Raw genomic sequence first — 21,811 nt, 5'->3', positions numbered from 1 at the left:
GTCAGATGATAGTACCACCTCTCCTGGCAGCCTGTTCCAGATTCTGGCCACCCTTACTGTGAAAAATTCTTTCTAATGTCTAACCTGAATGCACTCTCCACTAGTTTGTACCCATTATTCCTAGTTACTCTTAGGGGTGTCCTGGTAAATAGCACATCTCTAACTCTCTGTTGTCCTCCCTTGATAAACTTATAGGTTGCTACAAGGTCTCCTCTCAGATGTTTCTTGTGAAGGCTGAAGAGATCCAGATTGCTTAACCTCCCTTTGTAAGGTTTTGTGTGGAGGTCACTAATCATATGAGTGGCCCTCCTCTGGACCCTCTCCAGATTCTCCACATCCCTCTTGAAGCGCGCCTGACTAGTGCTGCGTAGAGGGGGAGCATCACCTCCCTCGATCTGTTGGTTATGTGTGTGCTAAGGTGTGACTGGCTTTGTTGATGGCTTCGTTACACTGTCAGCTCATGTTTATCTTGGAGTCAACTATGACTCCACAATCCCTCTCAGCCACTGAGGTGCTGAGGAGGTCATCCCCCAGCCTATAGGTGTGCTGGGGATTCCTCCTCCCTAGGTGGAGTACCTTGCATTTGTCTTTGTTGAATTGTATCCTCTTTCGTTCTGTCCATTGACCCAACCCATCCAGATCTGCTGGAATCTGCTCCCTGCCCTCTGGTGTGCTAACTTTGCCTCTAACTTGGTGTCATCTGTGAACTTGGGTAGGGTGCTCTCCACACCCTCGTCCAAATCGCTGATGAAGATATTAAATAACACCGGTCCAAGGACCAACCCCTGTGGGACATCACTGCCCACCTCTTTCCAGGTTGAAAATGACCCATCCACCCCCCACTGTCTGGGGGTGCGGTCCCTAAGCCAGATTGCTACTCATCTGACTGTGTAAGCATCCACCCCACAGCCTGCTTAGCTTCCTTATGAGAACAGATGCAAAACGGTATCAAAGGCCTCTTTTCTGATGCCTTCAGTCAGCATGCTTCATCTTTTTCTGGACCAGCACTCAAAAGATTGATGTCCTAGAATGACTCTTCCATTCAGATGCAGACACACAGGGACCACAGTTCTCTTAGCACAAAACGTTTTGTATAAGAAATACAGTAAAGATAATCACAAAGCATAAACATGGTCAGATTCTGTTCCATCTGCTTAACTGTCAAAGTGGCTCTTAGACATAAATGCCTCTAAGTGTGGTCCTATTCTGTTTTGCTCATGTTCCTAAAAAGCAGTTAATAAATCTACTTTTCTTGTGTGCCTTCAAACTTAGCCTTCAGACTAAGTTTCAAAAAAAGAGTGGGCATAAAAGGAAGGAAGGAAGAGGACCTGTACACCTTTGCAATTAATGGTTTTTCAAGAACTGGAATAGGATTCCATTTAGATTCCTAATAGAAGAAATAGGTTCTGACCCATAGAGTTCATATTTAAATAAAACTCATAAATTGTCCATACACTGGCCCTAGAAAATGTCACTGCCACCTTTAACAGCAATTAAATACTAGGTAAAAATGATGATCTTGTCTCTCTGGACCTACAGACTTTGGTGTATGGGCTTGTTTTGTTCATAGTTATTCATAGTGATCCAAACTAGAATGCTTTCTGCTGCTATGTAGATTGAAAAGACTATGGGCCTCATTGAGCAGCTTATTCTTATCTTAATGTACAGAGATATGTGTCAAGATGGGCATATGCCAGTAATGACTGCAAAGGAGTTTGGCTTTTTGACTAAAATATTTCTGAAAAGAGTACTACAAATAGTGAAGTAATTGACCATACTATCAGAATAAATTTAGTCTATATTATTTACCTGCATTGGTAATTCTTGTACAGTCATCTTGACATGCCTCTAAATGTTGCATGTTTTTGCCACAGAGCTAGCTAGCTTACCTTACTTAGTATGGTCTTCCCTTAGACATTTTGGTAATGTTTCTTCTTGTAAATACATTGCGTGACCCAAAAACACCTACCATTGTCACCAGTGCAACCCAGTGAAACAAATATAATTTGCATATATGTAGTGTTATTGTTATATTGTGATTATATGTAAAATGATTTGCACAAAATGATCCTGCCTTGAGCAGAGAATTGGATACATGACCTCCTGTGGTCCCTTTCAGCCCTGGTTTTCCATAATTCTGTTGTAGCCACTAGTTTGCTAGGGATAATAATTTTACATTGATTGCTGAGACATCCATCACTGAAACATTTGGTATGATTGCGTATGCATTCTTGCACAGATATATCCTTAGAGATTCAGTGAGCAGAGTAGAAATACTTTCATAGCATAGCTGTGTACCATCATTTTCTTTGAGTCTTCTAATAACAGGCTTTAAAAACTCCAAAGGAACTGAGGACCATGCTTATGCAATACCAACACATCTGTTGTGTTGGAAGGGACAGTTCCCTAATCTAGAATTTATGGACAAACATCCAGTGAAGACTGATGATTACTAATATGACACTCCAAGTATCTGTCTTGCTTATTGGGTTACAGCATAATCAGCCCTGAATACAGTACACTTATAATTATTTGAGGTATCAAAGGCATAGATTAGCATCTGCAGATCCTTATCTGACAGAAAATGATGGAGGGAGGCACAGAATTTCATCATCAGTATGTCTGATGTCATTCAGTCATTCAAGAGTCATTCAGTAGACATAAGGATCTGAATGACTCAGTGGAATGGTAGGGGCACCTGGAGCCTTTCAGCTTCAGGTGATGGGTTCGAAGTCAGTCTAGGTTCCCTGGGAGTAAAAGGTGTTACAGTGCGATGAGTTGTATAGATTTGACCTAAGTATTGCCCTGTGAAGTTCTCTCTCTGTGTAGGAGGTCAGACAAAATAGGCATGAATGTCCTGTCTATCCTTCCTTAATACCTCAGCAACTGAAGTATGGTTTTTATATACCACCAAGCTAAGCAGATGAGGATAAGGAATAAACAAATAGCTAGGAAAGAGAACTTGCTGGAAAAGAGCCCATTTCTCAGATTTTTTTTCCCCTTGCTAATCAAACTGAGCCCTAGTTTGCATGGGCTGAGAAGCTAGTTGGCCCATTTTTACCTACTTCCCTGCTTTGTCCAGACAGTGGTAAATCAAGGCTGTTATATTTGATAAGAAATCTCTACAGAAATGGGTGTCTTCGCAGATTGGCAGAATAACACTGATCCCTGACATTGGATCTTGAGAAACTGCTTTTGGGGTAGGACCAAGGCTGGCCTGGGGCTGCAAAGATGGTTATGATAGCACCTTGTCTGTCACCCAGGATTTGAGTTCTTAAGTAGCTAGACCCATCACCTTTATAACCTGTTTTTCACTAGGAAAAGCACACAAATGGGCTGTAAAGTGGTAGTGATTTTGAACTAGTATGTCTTATAATCAGCTTCACCTGTGTATTAAAAAAGAGCATGTGCAGGGCTGAGACTTGCTGTAGTTGGCAGTTTAGGTTCCTTGAGAAGGATGAATGGTTGCTTACAAATTTATCCTCGGAGTAGAACCAGTTTATTATAATGCAGATAAGATAGAATCTTGCAGTCCCTAGAGCTGAAAGGTACCAATAGATATATTTGACCATTTCATCTCCATGACTGTAAATCTGATATCTTACAGCACTATATTCATTTTAAAATGTGTTTCCAATCTTTTGCTAGGAATTTATCTTTCTTCAGATGAATGTCATGAAATCACTTTTGAGAATATTATAAAGAAGTTGGATTGAAGTCCTTAATCAGTTTAAAGATTTCCATAAAATTTATTTTACTGCAGTCAACAAGTTGTTCTAAAGTTTGTGCTTCTAACATAATAATGTTTTTCTGTAATGAAAACTAATAAGTAGCTTTGCGGTAAAGTCAATCCTAACTAGAAGAAAATTTACGTAGGTTTCCAAAAATAGAATCTCTACAAGTACTATTTTTTAGTTCTTTTGATTTTTTCTCCTTCCTGTTTACTCAGCAATAATTACAAGTACGAATATTATTTTTAAAGAAAACTGAGTGTGACAAAATAACAAGATCCCAGGAACTGGGATTTAAGAAAAACACAAGATAGCTTGATAAAATGATAAAAACTTGAAAGTTAGCAGCATTTGTCTCAGTATGTTCATACATACATAGAACGTTTGCAATGATACAGGCTTGACATTTCACATATAAAACCAATTAAAACCACCCTCCTTAAATTATCAGTGTGGACTGAAAAAAACAACCATGGTTTCATGGTTGGATTTTTTTTCTTTTATTGTCCAGACTGCTAAATTAAAGAAGGTGCTTTAATTGGTTTTATATGTGAAATGTCAAGCTTGTATCATTATAGACCTTTGAGGTCCTCATGTTATGTCTGTCCCTGGACACTTTGGTAAAGAAACTAGAGGAGTGGGGAGAAGGGGGAGAAATGCCTTAGAATCCCTGGTTCTAACAAGGGGGAGGATCTCGTAGCACCTGAGCCAAGTTGTGTCCTTTGGGTACACAGGATATCTTGTCCTGTTTATGAGTGGGAATTGGATTTACTACTAAACATGGTACTAACTATTAACAGCAGTGTTCATTTTCATGAAAGTAATCAAACAAAGGACTTGGTTTATATCAGGAGTTGGTAATGTTTTTGGGCAGAATGCCAAAAACACCCACAACCTAGACTTATAAGATGTTGGCATGCCAGGGGCAGATGGTGAGAGAGCTGCAAGGAACCTGATCCTTGTTGTGGCAGTGCTGCTCTGGCCCTTTCCCCACCGTCTTCCCCCAGGTGCACATGGCAAGCGAAATACCCTTGCATGCCACACTCTGGCATCCATGCCAGGGGTTACCTACCCCTTGTTTAGAGAAACTTTTCTGGAGATGGTAGAGATTGCTGAAGCCATTGCTGATGGTCTTGATCCTCAGCATTTATATTATTAATAGTTGCACTGGAATTCATTCAGCTCTTCACAATGTAAGGAACTATTCAACATAACGGTAGCAAAATCAGGCCCCTAATATAAAGGATGAAGAACCAAAATGTGTTTATTTAGTTTTGCTTGACACACAAACACCCCTTAAACCTCATAGATTTTTCTTCTCCAGCCTGACATCCTTAAATACTTATACTTGGACATAACCTTGTTTTTTGTGGAGGGTTTTAAAGGACTCTTAAGCAATGAAAAGCTATTTAATTTATTTTAAATTGAATATAAATCTATATCTGAAAGATATGCAGTGTTTTCCCAGAAGAGATTAAGGATGGTTAGCCTGACCTTTTCCTGTTAAATGGAAAAGGAAACCTGCTTTTGCTTAGCAACTTGTTTTAACTTTGATTCTTTTTTTTTTTTAAATAACTTTCAGAGTTCCAGCACTGCCAAGGACAGACTTGTCAGAAGCATGTTATGCTAGAATGTAATCTGTACAGAGAGTTGCATATTTGAACTATGTTTTTTCGCTGCTCAACTTTTGAGTGGCTGCAGGGCCTCATGTCATGCCTATGTGCAGCTCTCCCAGGCTGCATGTTGAGTGGGCTGCATCCCTCCCTGAGCAGGCTGCAGTCCCATTTTCTTGAAGTCACATTTCCAGCCCTCCCTTCCTCCCCTTTCCCCTCTGCTACAGAGGCGATAAACATTATGCCTAGACCCCCAGGCCTTTCCCTGCCACATAGCAGCAAGAGAAGTGTGGAAGTGTGTCCAGAGGCCACATGCTAACCCTTCATGGGCCAGTTAGATCGCCCTGGTTTGGAGTATGGGGGTGGCTTAGGAAAAGATGTCATTGCAGCTGTGGGGGGGGGGGGCTGGAGGAGGGGGGAGGTCATAAGAGTTAAGTACTTAGGCACCCAATGTACATTTTTTAAATTTACAAACCTTGTGGCAGGGGAATTTCAAAATGAAAATATGGTTCTTACAGTTATTAGCTAAAAACTACTCAGGTTTCCATTAGTCTTACTTTGAGACAAATCACAATTGCCACAAATGCTCTTATTAAGCTTATGAAAAAAAACTGGAAAACAATCTGTTCCACTTGTTCTTGCCAAGATTTAAGTAACTTCTGTTGCCTTTTTGGTTTCTCTACTGTAAAACTTTAGGAATTCTGTAATCCTAGGTATAGACTTACTCTGCCACACCAGCAACTGGCTGGATCATAAGTCTAGCCCTCTGTTACCTTTCTGTCTGCTATTAAATGTAATTAAATACAGATCTAGCCATCAAGGTGTTTATATTGCAGTGGAGAGCAATATTGTGCAGGAGAGTAAAGGTTGAACTATGGAAATCCAAGAGGAAAAGACATAAAGCACAAGAAAATGTAACATTAGAAATATGTCAATGGAGAAATTGAAAAACCATGAGAACAGTTTTTAAAGACCTTTAGCTTTTTTCTCTGTTATGGTGGAACAATTTGAAAGACCAAAAGACTCCTTCCCTGTTAAAAAAATGGACGATAAACATGACTCTTAAGGAAATTTTTTCCAGTGTGGTTTTGCTAGTTAAAGCAGTTTCTGAAACAAATTGACATAATTTATATACTAGCCAGTTGCCCATCAGGAATGGTGGTGGGGGGAGAACAGAGCACTGCCACGCACCACCTGCACCACCACTGTCTCCCAGGAGCAGTGGGGGAAGCTTGCCCCTCCAGCACCCCATGCCACCGCTGCCTACAGGGAGCAGGGCCAGGAGGGCGGGGGACAGCAGCTCTGGCCTCGCCCCCCCATGCTCCAGCTGCTCTGTCCCTGCCACCTGCATGGAGCAGGGGCGGATAGGGGTAGGGTGAAGCCAGCAGTACTGGCTTCAACCCCCTGCTCTGGCTGCTCTGTCCCCGCTGTCATGGCAGCATGCCACCACTGCCACTGTCTTCTGTCCAGAATGCTCTTGGAGCACTCTGGTTGTTTCAGACAACCAATCAGAGTGCAAATAAAGCATTATGGACGGACAGACCGACCAAGGCTTTTATAATATTAGAATACTAGCCAATCCTGTATCAGAAAAGAGTTCCATAGGAGACGCACTGATTTCTGTTCTTTGATGGCTTACATTCAAGTGCAGACTAGTCTTTTCAGTTATTCTAAATATGTTTCTCCCTGTCATTTTGCCTAAAATTCAACACTCTGTATACCAGTGGCGTAATTGAACTATTGTTAGGAGCAGTGGGATTGCTTGTAGAGCCAAATTCAAGTATTGTCAGACCTACTCTGAAGCTGTACTGTTATTACTGTGCACTGCCTACAGTAGTATTCCTACTGTTGCTATCCCTTGTGGCAACACATGAATGGAAGATTGTCCAAAAAAGATTTCTGTAGTCTCCATCTGTACAAAATGGACTGTATTTATTGTACTGCTTCTAGCACAGATTATATCTATCTGGATTTCAAAACCATTCTCATTGAGAAATATGTCTTCATTTTTATCTGTTGTTAAAAAGGAGGGAAAATGGCTTTAGAATACAGATATGTGACTTGTGATTTTTTTTAAGGTAGCTAATGGTGTGTTTTGTCTCAGTATCATTTGGTTGAAGAAACTAAGACTTTGAAAATGAAAAGTGGTCTCAGGTTCTTTTTGGATTTTAACTGCAAAACAAGAAGTATTTGTATTCTGGGATTACCGTATTTCCGCACATATAGCCCACACAATGATATAACCTGCACCAATGTATAACCCACGGAAAACTGTATTTTCAGAATATAGTCTATGTATAGACCGTGCCCATGTATTCCCTCCACCTGATAGTGTTGGTGCCAGGGGCAATTTTAAGCCTGTTAAGCCTGAGAGGTGCTGGCCCCGGCTGTGGGCGCTCACTGCTGGCGTGCAGGGACCGGGCTCTCACCGCCCGCCTGCAGCCGCCCCCTGAGACATGGCCGCAAGTGCGGGCTCTGCTGGGTATGGCTGCGAAAGCCAGAGACGGAGCTGGAGCCAGCTAAAAGTGGTGCTAATTGCTGCAGGCGAGGGGAGGGATGAGCTGTAAGCGGGGAGGGGGGAGGGACAGCTCCTCATCCCTCCCCTCCCTTACAGCAATTAGCACCACTTAAAGACTGTTCTAAAGACTCTGAATAGCCCACATCCTTGTATAGCCTGCACCCATCCATCATGTTTGTAAAAACTTACATAGCCTGCGAACTATATGCACAAAAATACGGTAATTAAGATTGTTGAAAAATAAATTTCAGAAGCCTCATCCCTGCTAAGAAAACTTAGCAAAAGGAAATAGATTTGTTCAGTCTTGAACACATGAACAAACCTCCAGTCACATAGGATTTTTTTTCCTCTCAGGTTATCACGGAAACCTACAAACCCAACTGAATAAATTATTTTCAAAAGTTTTTACAGTAGCTGTTGAAAATAATTAGCAGAAGACCTATGAGTGCTTACTGCATGCAAATTTATTCACAAGAATGTCCAGCTATAAAATACTAAGTAATCTGTTGATATGTGCACAATGGCTGTCTTCCAAGGTTTCCAATCAGACATGCAACAGAATGTGAACTTCAGCACACATTCAGAGAACATAATAGTTGGAAGAAAATCAGCTTAGTGTTTTTGATGATGTTAAATGTAAAGTTGTGTCTTGGTTTTCATTAGGAAGGGTTGGATATGGGTGGATTCTTCAGCAGTGTGGGACAAACTTCTGTACCACAATAAATGTGGAGAAAAATGAATTTGGCCATAAAATGCAAACCTGCCCTTTTTATTTTAGTAAGAGACAACAGGTGTTGTGGTGTATGTTTGTATGTGTCAGCTTTCTTCCACTTGGCAGTGAAGCTCTATATGATGTGGTCTACTTGTTTTTTCTCTTGTGGGTTACTGGTGTAGTTATAATTTTTTTTTTTACTTTTTCTTTTTCAAGCCAAGGACCCCTGTCATCTATTAAGGCAGCAATCAAGAGAAGTAAGTCTTTTGTCTACTATTGGTTATATTTTCCAAACTGTTGGGTTTTTGGTTTTTTTGGTTTTTTCCTCAAAATTGGATCATCTCTTTTGTTTGCTCATGAGCTTTTTCTTGTTGCACAACACTAACATTTTTCTTGTGTACATTAGTGCTGAACTGGATGTGTCGGAGGGTCTGAAGAACATAGGTTGAAGTTTCCCAGTTTAAACTTTGTCATACAGGGGTTCATCTTGTACTCAGTGAAGTCAGTAGCAGAACTTCCATTGACCTCAGTGGTAGCAAGATAGGGCCCATGCACATGACTTCATTTTGGAGTAGAAATTCTGTTTTGTAAGTCTTGGATGAATGTCCTGTTCATTCCATTTATGTAGTTTGTAATCACCTCTTACCCATATTTCTTGACAGATATTTACTTCATCCAGACTTTCAAAACCCTGACTTCCTCTATTTGTATTTCTTGTTTGTTGCCCGTTATCCAAGAGTGGGATTTTGTAAAGATTCATGGTGTAAATACTAATGTAGAATCATAGAGAAGTAGGGCTGGAAGCAGTGGCGATGTGTAGGGGGTGCAGAGGGGTGCACGTGCATCCCCTGAGATCATTGGTGTACCCACTGACAGGCTGTGCTCACAGCTTAGGCGTTGGGCAGGGGGGACAGGCAGGAGCACCAGTGTGCCCTCTGCAAGCGCCAGTCGGGAAGTGGAGCACCATTGCACTCCCGGAAGCGGCTGCAGTGATCAGCCGCCTTGCGATCGGCCGTGGGGGGATGGATCCCCCCCAGTCGCTGACTGGTCGCTTGGGAGCATGTGCCCATCCTGACTAAGGCTGCACCAGTCACCCATGGCTGGAAGGAACCACCAGAGGTTATCTAATTCAACTCACTGCCTGAGGCAGGATCATCCCTATCCTTTAGAAATCCATAATCTAACCATTTAGGCTAGGGACAAATTACACGTAAACTGGTATAAGTGATTGGAAACTGGCTCAAATCTGTAACACAACAGAAGTTCATTGCACATAAACTGCTTTCAAAATGGCCAAACCTGGTTTAAGATAAACCTGAATGGATGTAGTATCAGACTTAACTAATTCAAGTTAAATTGGTTTATTAAATTTCTGTCCCAGATCCCCTCCCAATTCAGGTTAACTCACAGTCCCCCAGCATCCCAGGATGCTTTGCACCTCCCCTGCAAACTTTCCCCTCTCAGAGTGGGCTCTGTCTGCTCAAGCCAAACAGGGAGGTATGATCTAATGGCCTCCAGCTTCTAACCTGGGTGACTGCAGGCATATGGCTGCATTTCCAAAATCAAATGTGAATGTGTATTCACTTGCTTATTGGTTCAATCTACACAGTTTACGCTAACTTGTGAAGATCAAATCAATTCAGCATTGGGCTTTTTGACTGTCAGTACTTAGCCTTAGTAAAACTAACATCAACCACAACATAACACAAGACATAACACAGTAATCTGCAACAAGTGAGGTAGGGGAAGTATTGCAGCTATGTCCTGCTTCTGTAAAAGTTCCCAGATAGAAGGCCATGCTCCCTTCTACAGAAGAAGGCAAAAACCTCTTCTAAGCTCAACACAGTCACTTTCCCTGATCCGTTACTCCCAGTATTAGCAACTATGCAATCCCTCATGTGGACTGGACTTGAAATAGTGAGAGGCACCACAAGCAGTACTCAAAACACATATGTAATGCTATGTTTAAAATTCAGCATCTTGTGTACGCTACTTGCTACCATTATTATTCCCATCTCACAAATGGGAAGTTGGGAGATAGAGTAAATCATCTGTCACAAGTCACAAAGAATGTGTGGCAGAGCCCAGAATTTAATCCAGATTGCCTGGGCCCCAGTCTCATGCCTTCAACCAGTGGTTCTCACCCTTTTAGTCCAGCAGGCCAGATGAGTAATGCGTGATCCCTCCATGGGCTAGATCCAGCTGGTGGACCCAATCTGGCAACTGGGGCTTCATTCAGCTATGGAGGGAGGGGATCAGCCTGGTCCTGATTCAGCTGCATGGGGAAACGGGCTTGCCCAAACCAGCCTGGCCCTGCAGGGAGTGGGAGAGGGAAGGGGAAGGGTCATTACCAGCCTTGATCATACCTTAAGAGGGAAGGGGGCATGGCTTGGCCCCAACCTACCTGGGCAGGTGAGAAAGAGGAGTAGCCCATCCCCATGGCAGGGGAAATGGAAGCATGGCCCAACCTTGAATCAGCTGTGCAGAGGGAGGGGACATGGTCCCTCCCTGCAGAAGGAAGGGGGCATGACCTAGCCCCAACCTGGGAGGAGGGAAAAAAACATGGCCTGACCCCGTGGAATGGAAAAGGCGGCATGGGGCAGCCCCAAACCAGCTGCACAGGGATAGGAGACATGACGTGGCCCCACAGGTAGAAGGCATGCAGCCTGGCCCCACCCTGACTATGTGAAGGGAAGGGGGCATGAGCTAGTCTGATCTGGCTGTGTATAGGAAGGGTTGTGGCCCAATTCTGACCCATCCCATAGGACTTTGGATTTTGGCAGCAGAGAGGGGTGACAGTGTGGTGGGCCAGATTTCAGTACTCTGTGGGCTGCATTTGGCTTGCGGGCCAGAGGTTAAGCACCCCTGCCTTAAATAAAAAAAAAATCACAAGATCAGTACCCAGTGAATGTCTACCATTTTGTGAATCCTAAAGATATAAAGATACGTCTATATTCTATACTAAGAGAATATGCATTCTCTTAATGAACAGCTAGGTGAACAAAAAAAAGTCTAGTCCAGTGAGCCATGGCTGCTACCATGTCACATATAATAAATAACTGTGATCAAGACATTAACATCATGGGACTTATTCAAACTAGAGACACACATTCCATGATTAAAAAGAGGTATGAAAAACAGAACTTATACGTATCAAAATGGAATATGCATGGAATACATCATAATTCCATGCAGACCAGTTATCACAGATGGGCCTAAAGAAAAGCTCTATTTCTGAACATATCCCAGCTTATTTTATCCTTAATTTCAGAAACGTACAGTCTTTGCTGCAACAGTATATTTCTTTAATAATGGTAGAAACATGTCTTGTTTTGTTTTAATCTCAGCTTCTCAGTGTCTTTTATTTACAAAGACCCATGTTTGCAAGGTTTCAGTTGCTGTAACCCAAGCATAGCAGTTAAAAGGGATTGAAGCCACGAGTGCCTGCTCACGCTCCAGCTTGCACTCATTTGTGCATGCTTTCTATTTATAGCAGGAGAAGGGGGAGCCATTGGGGCTGTGTGAAATTTCAGAAAGCGTTTCATTTTGGAGGTGTTTCGGCTCATTTTGGCACCCGAAACTCTGAATCCAAAACATTTCTGAAAAAATACAAAACTATCCAAAAAGTTTCAGAAATGTTTTGGAGGCACCCCCCAGGAATTGTCCAGCACAGCCCCATAGTCCTTCTTTTAAAGTGCTGGGAGGCTGGGGCCAGGCAAGGGCCGGACAGGACAGCCATGGGGGCTTCTCCTGTGGCTCCTGCCACCAGGGCTGAAGCAGGCACAGCCAGAAGAGCTGTGGGAGAAGCCCCCTTGGCTGCCCTGCCCATCCCCCACTTGGCCTCAGCCTCCTGGCACTTTAAAAAAAATGTTTAAAAAAATGCCCCGCACTCACCAGCTGTAGCAGCAGCGATCAGGGCCTCTGAGGGTTTGTGACAAGAGCCTTCCACACAGTCAGGGGCAGTGGGGATGCCCCTCCCTCCTGGCACCCATGTGGCAGCTGCCTCATGGCGTGGGTGCAGCATGGCTGCAACCAGTGAGTGCATAGCTTTTTTTTTTTTTCCTTAGTGCCGGGAGCCTGGGACTGGGCGGGGGATGGGGCTGGGCAGGGCAGCCATGGGGGCTTCTCCCGCGGCTCTGCCCTCTGGGACAGAGGCAGGTACAACCAGAGGAGCTGTGACAGAACCTTCAGTCGCCCATCTGCCTGCCTCTCCCCAGATGATCCGAGTCAGCGCAGAAACAGCGTTGAAACTCTGAAACAGATTTGGCTAGATTGAAGTGGAACAATGATCTGAAACACCAAAATGAATCACTGTCCTTTGAAACAGCTGAATGAGACAGAGCCATTTCACACAGCCTTATAAGCAGCTAGGAAATATGGCTCCTAGTTATAACCTACCTGGGGAGATGGAAATATTTAATTGCAAGTTGTTTGACAGCCCTGCAGAATGCCTTAATAAACCTAGAATGTCATGAAGTCAGAATGGAGAAATAATAGTAAAGGGTACAACCCCTGGTTTCCTCCTTGTCTTTGCCACCAATTCCCAAACTTAATAATTGCTTTATCATCTTTTAATGAAGTCAGGGCTGTTTAGAGCTGTAGATATTTATAAGTTCAGCATAAAGGGGCCCCAGATCTGGTTGGGGTCTTCAGCTACTATAATACAGTACTTTATCACATATTGATTATTTACATATTTCAGTTATTTGTATGCTTTTTCAGAGGTCAGACACATTGGCTAGCTATTCAGTTAAGTGTTGGCCGGATATTTGTATATAAGCTTTTAGCATATTTCCGTAAGCTGAAACTAGAAAAAGAAAGCCAAGGGTCAAATAATTGAAGAATGCCAAAATTGCCTGTTATGAGTGGAAATCTCTTTCAGGTAATGAATCATTTGTTTGATCTGGTGAATGGTTACATATGGCTTCTTTTTATTTTTAAGCACATTTTACTTTTTAAAGATATATTGATGTTTCCTGTCATTAACTACCATATAAGCCATCTTAGATGATTTATTTAGTGGCATGCCTAAAAGGAGATCAGATTAGTTGCATGTGGGATTTTCTTATTATTATTCACATATATGTGGTCAAGTGTAAGGGCCCAATGGGCATAAGGTGTGATTGATCAGCAGGTGCCATATTCTTGCATCTATTTGCTAGCAAGTCTTTAATACCTGACCAAAAATAAAAAGTGTGGAGCAAATTTCAGTGAAGTGACATTATGACCAGACCTTAGACTACTCATTTCTGATCTCTTTCCCCCCACACATATCTGTTTATTGGCATAGTTTTATTTGCATAATTTTGTGTGTGTAGAGGTGGGGAAACTGCATATAACAGGTATCTACTATATATAAATACTAGTTCTGGATGTGACTGTAAACTGTATCTCACGGGAGGGTCTGGTGGCAATGTGGTGAAGCTACTTGTGGCAGGTAAGCTCATATAAAATGCCATAATGTTGCAGCCTCCAGAGTATGTGAGTATAGAGCACCTCAAAACCCTAGCTCCACTGCCTTGTGGGTATTCCTTGATTGCAAAAAGGCTATGGGATGTCACCCTGACAGAAACTTGCCTTCACAGAGGTGTTAGACAGTCAGCAGCAGTTCTTATCTGTTGCTCTTTAGCAGAAACTACAACCATTGAGGCACTAAACATTTGGACTAAGTCTGGCCTTTAGATTCTGTCTCAGTGGTCTAAAGGGGGGATGGTAGGTTCTGGGCAGCCTCCATTCCTCCATACTCTTGCCTAGGTGTATGCATCAAAAGATCTTGGTGTGATGGTCGTAGACCTTTTTCATATACACCATGATCCAGAGGATCAATCATTCCCTCTTGCTATTCATACAGTAGAGCTAATGATTAATGAGTAATTCATTCAGTATTTATATGAGGAAAAATTAAACAATATAGTATGAACCATAAAGAGATATGGCTAGCTGCAGTGTCTTTCTGCCTAAACAAAAAGCAGTGTATGACATAACTAAGACTTGAAAATTTCCATTTTAACTTTTCTAGATACTAGCCCTTTAAGTCAGTGATTCGTAACCTTGTCAGAGAGTTTACAGGAGCAAGATACAGCAACACCTGCACTAGACAAAGTTCTGTGGCTTGCTTCACTGATGTCCTGTTCTGAGCCAGAAAATGAGTTGAGGGGGAAGGGAGTTGTATTAGAGTAGTATTTCTTAACCTTTTTAGACTTGAGGCACTTCTCAGAAAATGCCAGTTTAGTTTTCATTTGTTTTTTGACTACAGAAAAATAAAAAAGCAATTCTTCTGTAGCAAAGAATTCAGAAAACCAGAACAGGTAGAATGTTTTTGATACTATGGATTCCTTTTTGAAGTCTCTTGGTTCACCTTTGCACATCTAACAGTGCTCTAACATCATGGTGCCATGGCACCCTGGTTGAGAATTGCTGCATTAAATACAATGGGTTTCTTAGCTCTCTCATGCTGACACTCTTCTCTGAAGAGGATGAGGAAAGTGCATGACTAGCAGGAATATATGTGGTCAAGTCTATAATTAACTGAGTTAGGAGTTGGCTCATTTTTTTGGGGGTAGCAGGTATATATATGGTATCTTGAGCTCTTGGATTCTTACTTTTGTAGCTTAGTTTATCCACCAGAGCAGTATCTGCTATTTCTACAGTGATTCGACAAGAAGTACTTTGATTGAATTCATTTTAACACTTCTAGTGCTCTTCAGGGTTAGACTCTGGCATTCATACATAGTTACTCTAATACATGATGAGATTTTTCTCTAAATCAGCACTGGGGGGGAATGCCCCTCATCTGCACACGTGGAAACCTCACTAAATGTAATGCCTGTCATTAAATTGCTGCCAGAAGCAGCATATGGACAAAAATGGAAGCCAATTATAAAGTTGATTTAAATATAGCCAACCCTAAGCACAACTATAAAATACTTTTTTTTTGCAAAAGCAACCATAAAACACATGGCCCACATGGGACAAACATACCACAAAAAAAGTTAGTGCACCCCATCTAAATAAGATATATGGTAGTGCCCATTAAATGCAGATCACCTCAGTGCTGACTATTTTTACATCATGGTGACCCACAACATTACAAGCATTTTTACTTCCTCTTCACTCCCACAGCTGAGCTGTGCCTTTCTTTCCCATTTCCAATATTCCTATTTCTATACCAGCCTTAAATATCTGGCAAACATCATGAAAAAGGGCCTGAAACAATTCACCCAGAATCCCTGTGTTGGCTGTCAGCCTGTTGCATATGATTAGTGTGGCCCTGCCCTCCATAAGGTGGAGCTGGATCAGGTTGCCCTGCACCCCATCTCATGTAAATTTTTGGAGCATACCAGGACTTGTGACAAGAATACCCAGTTCCAGTCATGAGCTGGGAGCTAATTAGCACATGGCTCCTTTGCAGGGAGGGGAAAGGGAAAGTATCTGGAACATACACACATACCTAGCAGTGCTGAGCTGTGGGGTCACCATGGTTTGAAGTGCTATTGACTCCGGTGGGGACCAGTCCAATGGATTATATGGTAAATCATGAACCTTTGGTTTTAAACTAATATCATGCATACTTTGCTCCAAAGTGCTGCTCAAAAGTGTGTTTCTGGAATATCTGCTAGACCTTGTAGTAGATTAAAAAAAAGATAATGTACATAGATTCTGGGTAAAGTAAGTGCATGGGTTCTATATGCAAAGTACTACATTCATATTTAATTTCAAGGTTATTGTTTTGAAATTTGCTCCTTAGTTGCGTGTGCTCAGGGAATGCAGGGTCCAACAGTAAGGAGAAAGGGAATGGACTTTCAGGGGAAAATGTTGGAGAGAAGTATAAAGCAAAGGGACTACTTGACCCTTCAGATTTATTTTTGCTGCTATATGGGGAGTGGGAGGGGGAGTACAAATTTAAGGTGAACCTCCAATAATTAGATTCTATACCTGGAAAATTATAACAAATTTATAAATTTTCCATATATAGTGTCTGTTTATTGGATGGTTGTCGTATAGTCAAGATTGTCTTCTATTTGAGTAAATATGGTATGTCAAGATTGCACCTACAAATATTTAGCATTCTATTGTCTGTCTTTCATAGACACACAGTTACAGTTCAGCGTCAGTTAATATAAATGCAGACTTAACCAGAAGTTGGTTCTGTTGTTCCCTAGGGTTGCATACAGTGCTTTGCTTTGCAGTAATGAAGCTCATTTCTTCAGAAAATCAGCTTCAGCCCTCAGATTCTAAAGTACTCTGCAACAATAAAGTTTCCAATTACCCCGACCTCTAGCTTTACAAAAATTGTCCAGTAAGACGTTTTGTGAAATCAGTGCTACTCTCTCTTGTTTAGTTTAGTGCATACTAAGTATCTTTGCAACCTGGATTTCCCATCATAAGCTGTTCTCCCAGACACAGTATAAATTCAGAATTACATGAACCACAAGCTGCTCCATCTCACACATATATTCTATTGACTCCCCCAATTTACTCCAGAGGTACTTGAATACTACAGTGATGAAGTCTATAGGCTGATATCCAGTGACAAGAGTAATTTCTTAGTAAATCCAGTGTACTGCATTTAAAAAAACAGGATTTGATGGCAGGAATATCTGACATACTGGTGAGAGAGCTTCATGAAACTACAGGTGGAAATATTAGCCCTCATCCTTGTTGTTTAAAACGATTAATGTTACTTTAAAATCCATTAACATCACATTTATGTAAGGTTTCTGAAGGATTTAATTGACAGAACTCATCTACTGCAACTATTTGTTAGGACTGAACAAGGTGAAAAACATAAACCTGAGCTGTGCGTTCTGGGCCTGTACTTCCTGCCAGTTTGGTAATGTTTGTGTGCAAATTTCCAATCTCTAATTAAAAAATAAATTAATTCGTAAAGACCGTGGGGTTGCTAAAGCCAGTTCATAGTTTCATATTGATTTAGCAGTGGAACAGAAACAAATTGCAAGTTAGTGGGAATATGCAGTGTTTATACTCTGGAAGTGCTCAGTGCTCCAGCTGGACGGAAAATCTGAGTAGAGCTCTGAACAAATTTAGAGGTAGATGTAGTCCTTCCCTAAAGAGCTTTACGTGCTGACCCTGACTGGTTTCAAGATCTAAAGTGCTTGTCAGACCTGATTTACTACTTGATGTTCTATCATACAGGCTAGAAATTTTGCAGTGTGATTGCTTAGGCCCTATTGTAAAACGTATCTATATAGCCTGCCTTCCCCTTATCCCCAAAAATGATATGTTCCTTATGTCTCTCATACTCAAAAGGAACAAAACTGAACTCTGTTAGAACAATACAGTCTCTAAAGGGGAAAGAACAGGATGAAGAAATCCAGAAATTAAAACCAAAGTATTTTTTTAGCCTGCCAGAACAGAATACCATTTTACCACAGCACATAGAATTGAAAGCTATTTAAAAATTCTGGTTTCAGAAAAGAAACCTGTGAGCTGTAGATTTTATTTTTTTGGTTCAGAATTAATATTTAAAATATATAAGAACACACACTTGCACCTGTTGCTGTTCCAGGTAAAACATAATCTTGTTTTTCTTAAGAGTAATGAAGTGAGAATGGACAAAGGACTACTCATTTTTCTCCACTAACCACAATGTATCAAGTTTTTATTTGTCTACTACTTCTAAATATATATCCATGAACGTGTCAACACTTCTGTAGTAGTGGACGACTGAGCTGAAATAAAGGAGGCAAACATTTTACCTGGAAATATGCGACATGGGATGGAAAGAATTATGTTCTCATTTATTTCCCGATGAAAAAGCATGCTGTTTTGAACGTAAAAATGCCAACATTTGTAATGTGCAAATTGAATATGTAAGGACAAAAATAGAAGGACACTCTTAAAGGTGCCCCACAAAGGAAAAACTTGTGCCATTTTCCTACTATAAGGCTGGTCTGAGAGACCTGAAATAAATTCTTTGTTGTTAAAAAAATCCTGTTAGGTTTTTCTGTTAGAAATCCAAGTCTTGTCTACCCTAGATGTCTCTGGTTGCTTCTAAAATATCAAAATAATGAATTCACAAGGGTTATAAGACTGAAAGTTGAGACACTTAGAAAAGGAATTTCATTTTCATTAACATCTGTTCAACTCCAAAAATGTATTACCATCTTTATCACTGTAAAATCTGCAGTGCTCCCAAGTAATTAAGATTAACACATAATTGCCAGTCTCTTCCTCCTTTGCATAATAGAGTAAACTTGAAGAGGTGGTGCTTTATATTGAGTGGGTGGGGTTACCTCAATTTGTGAGATCTTTTGAAAGAGTTTAATTTGCTCTAGAATGGTCTGAGATATCTGGTTCTCCTTTTTTTTTGTTAGCTGCAGAGGTCATCAGAGATCTGTCTCCTTCATTTGGGATCCTCCCATTTTGGTTGCTTGTCTCATATCAGGTGGATTCTTGGTTAGACAGGGAAAAGTTGTCACTCAGGAAGCTGAGGTGGATCTCAGGGAGGACTTTGAATATTTGGCCTTGACTTTGTAAGTAGCCAGTTGGGAGCATGTCAGGGTCAGATGTTCAGCCTGTTTGCTGATGGGTTGAAGAGAGAGGTCTCTCTGTTCTGGTTGGAAGATAAAGCTAAGAAGGGGAATGTGTTTTTGTTGCCTGTGTGAGTAAAGGACAAGATGCTCAGGGTAGTTCTCTTACTGGGAATGAGAAGGGTTGCAAATTACCTAAGAATTTGATCCAGCTTTTTAGGAGATGGGTCAGGCTTCTACTTCTCCCCCAGTGTGCAAATCTTGTATTGCATGTGTTGATTAAAGAAAGAAGATAAGGTGGTCTAGACACTAAAGCACTTCCTAAATATTAATATATACATTCAAATAATTACCTGGCAGGGGAATGCCATGATCACGATGGTGGAAATACCCTGACAAGGTAATGCAGTTAAAATGGTACTGAGTAGTGGAGGGGTGCACCCTTGTCTGCTTGCGGACAGGACTCCCTATGTGAGCCTCATAGTTAGCTTCCCACTGGCCAGCTTCCAGTGAAAAGATCTTGGCTACACGCCAACTTTATGGAAATGGGAGACTTCTCCCTAACTTCCTTCTGTGGCCATCCGGCCAAGGGCAAGCCAAACTCGGGAGCATCCAAACCCCAAGCTTTCAGCCTTGGGCCTGCATGTAGGATGTCTGCCAATGGATTTGAAAGAGTCTGAAGCCCCAGGCGGGAGTGGAGGATGTTTGCCAATAGTATGGCCATAGTTGGTTCTCGAATGACTCATGGATTTGGAATTGATTTGGATGATTTGACTTGGGACATGAAAAATTTTCCTTAAAAAGATCACAAAACATTTCAAATTGGACTGCTTTTTCAGCTGAAAACAAAAAAGGTAATACAGTTGTCCTTTCCTTCTTCAGGGCAATATGTAATCTGCTGTTGTTTGCTCCAGTACTAGAAATGAAGTCTAGTTCCATTAGGTTTGATTTTTTTTAAACAAACTGTAATTTGACTGTTCCTTTGCTAAACTAGAATCTGCACTATCCTTGTATGACTAACAATGCACACCCAGCTGATCTTGGCTATTGGCATATCAGGAACTTGGTTAGTTATTTTTCTTCCTTCACGCTCTTCCTCTGCTGTAACTCCTTCTTTTTTTCCTTTAGCACTCATGAATAGTGCACATCAAAAATGCTACGTGGAAGAGGTATGTTTGTGACCCAACTGTGCCATCTTTTCCAAGTGGTGATTACAACTATGAATCTGTGGGCAGTTGTCAGCTTTAGCACAATAATTCCTCACATCTTCCAAAAAAATGCTTGCTATGCAAAGATTTCTCCAGAGGCTAACTTCTCATCTTCTTTTTTTTTTTTATTCCAATAAATCAAATTAAATAAAGCTAAAGTGGCCATTAAAAATTATTTGAATATACATATGATAAAAAGGAGATTTTGTGTTTACGTTAAAATGGAGATTTAATTGTGTTGTGGAATTCAAAATGCAGTGGATGTAAAAATGGAAGTTACCTAACTTAGCCACTGAATGGTCAAGTTTTTTTCTTTAAATTTGATTAATTAAATACTTAAAAATGTATGCTCTGAAAAGTAGACATTGAATAAGTGGAATAACTTTTTAATAGGAAATATTAAGCAAATGTCTAGTACACCTAACAAACCGAAATAGCTCATTGGGTAAAACAACTTGTATCTTTTTAAACCCCTGCCATTAGTCCAAAACACAAAAAATTAAAAAACATTGTATTTGTTGTTTTAAAGTAAGTTAAAAAAAATCAGGCCTAGGAAAGAAACTGACAAAGGCCAAGTAGGACAAAGTTAAGATTTGTCATGCTGTTCGTAATTCATAAATATCTGAAAAATAAGAAAGCCATAAAAGTATGTCCCTGAACATACTTTTGCTTTTGTTAGTTTATAGCCTTTTTGTTGTTTTAAGCTTAATGATGTGTGTTTAATATTGTGATAGAACAGTTTTGGAGGTTTCTCCCTTCAAGTTGTTTTTGGAGTCACACATCATACCCTAAGAGATTATTAAAGCCCAGTATGTTTTAAGTTAATATAAACATTGCTGAAGAATGGCTTCAGCTATTGGAAACTTTCCCTTTTAATACAAATAATTTTTATTTATCTATGGCCACTTTTAGAATGTCTAGTTTATGATTACATTTGATCCATAATCAGTTATTTTTATGATGGCTTTGGTAAGCATTTTGCTATTGGTTTCTTCATTTTGTAGCTGTAAGTGTCCATATTAACTCTTATTTTTTGCTCTTTTTTAACAGCTTCTCGGACTGGTTCTGAGCAGCAGAGAGAGAGAAGGTATGACATAAGTCATTTGTATTACAAACACATGTTTTTCTTGTATTTGGGTTAGAGGTTGTTTCTCATGGCTTTCTCTTATGGTTTTCCTTTCTGTTTCTTTGTCTTAAAACACTGATGACTAGAACAAAACAAAATAATAGGTTTGGCTTAAAAATCACAGGCATTTAAAAAGATTGGGGAGTGTTGTCTTTTTGTTTTGTTAGTTTTTGAAAACTATTTTGGAACCCTATTTCCTTCTCATTGCCCCATTTGGGTGGGAACATTTCATATGAAAAGTATACACATAGACATCTCTCCCAATTTTTACAGGGGAAGGAGGAGGTCACAGTTTTCCTGTCCTAACTTGTGGAGTAGGGGAGCAGTCTTGCCCTGCTGATGCTTTTTAAAATGCCGTATTGAAAAAATATATATGGCACCATTTTTCTACTAGGGTACACTAGGCTATT

The 21,811-nt window shown here is 40.8% G+C and overlaps 1 protein-coding gene across 7 annotated transcripts in view; it reads left to right on the top strand.

Moving 5' to 3' along the window:
• SH3D19 (SH3 domain containing 19) overlaps positions 1–21,811 on the top strand; it is a 140,789-nt gene that overhangs the window by 64,883 nt on the left and 54,095 nt on the right. For 5 of the 7 annotated variants that reach the window (XM_090036380.1, XM_090036379.1, XM_090036382.1 and 2 more), the window contains exons 3-4: positions 8,791–8,831; positions 21,326–21,362. In XM_090036380.1, the coding sequence (XP_089892506.1) occupies positions 8,791–8,831; positions 21,326–21,362 (78 nt within the window). Of the gene's footprint in view, positions 1–8,790; positions 8,832–20,195; positions 20,237–21,325; positions 21,363–21,811 lie in introns of all 7 variants that reach the window. The other 2 variants (XM_090036383.1, XM_090036384.1) reach the window with 1 other exon arrangement.

The sequence above is a fragment of the Crocodylus siamensis genome, chromosome 2 (assembly GCF_052110815.1).
Source record: "Crocodylus siamensis isolate JL-2025a chromosome 2, ASM5211081v1, whole genome shotgun sequence".
NCBI classification, from domain to species: domain Eukaryota; kingdom Metazoa; phylum Chordata; order Crocodylia; family Crocodylidae; genus Crocodylus; species Crocodylus siamensis.
This window is presented reverse-complemented; position numbering and strand designations above follow the sequence as displayed.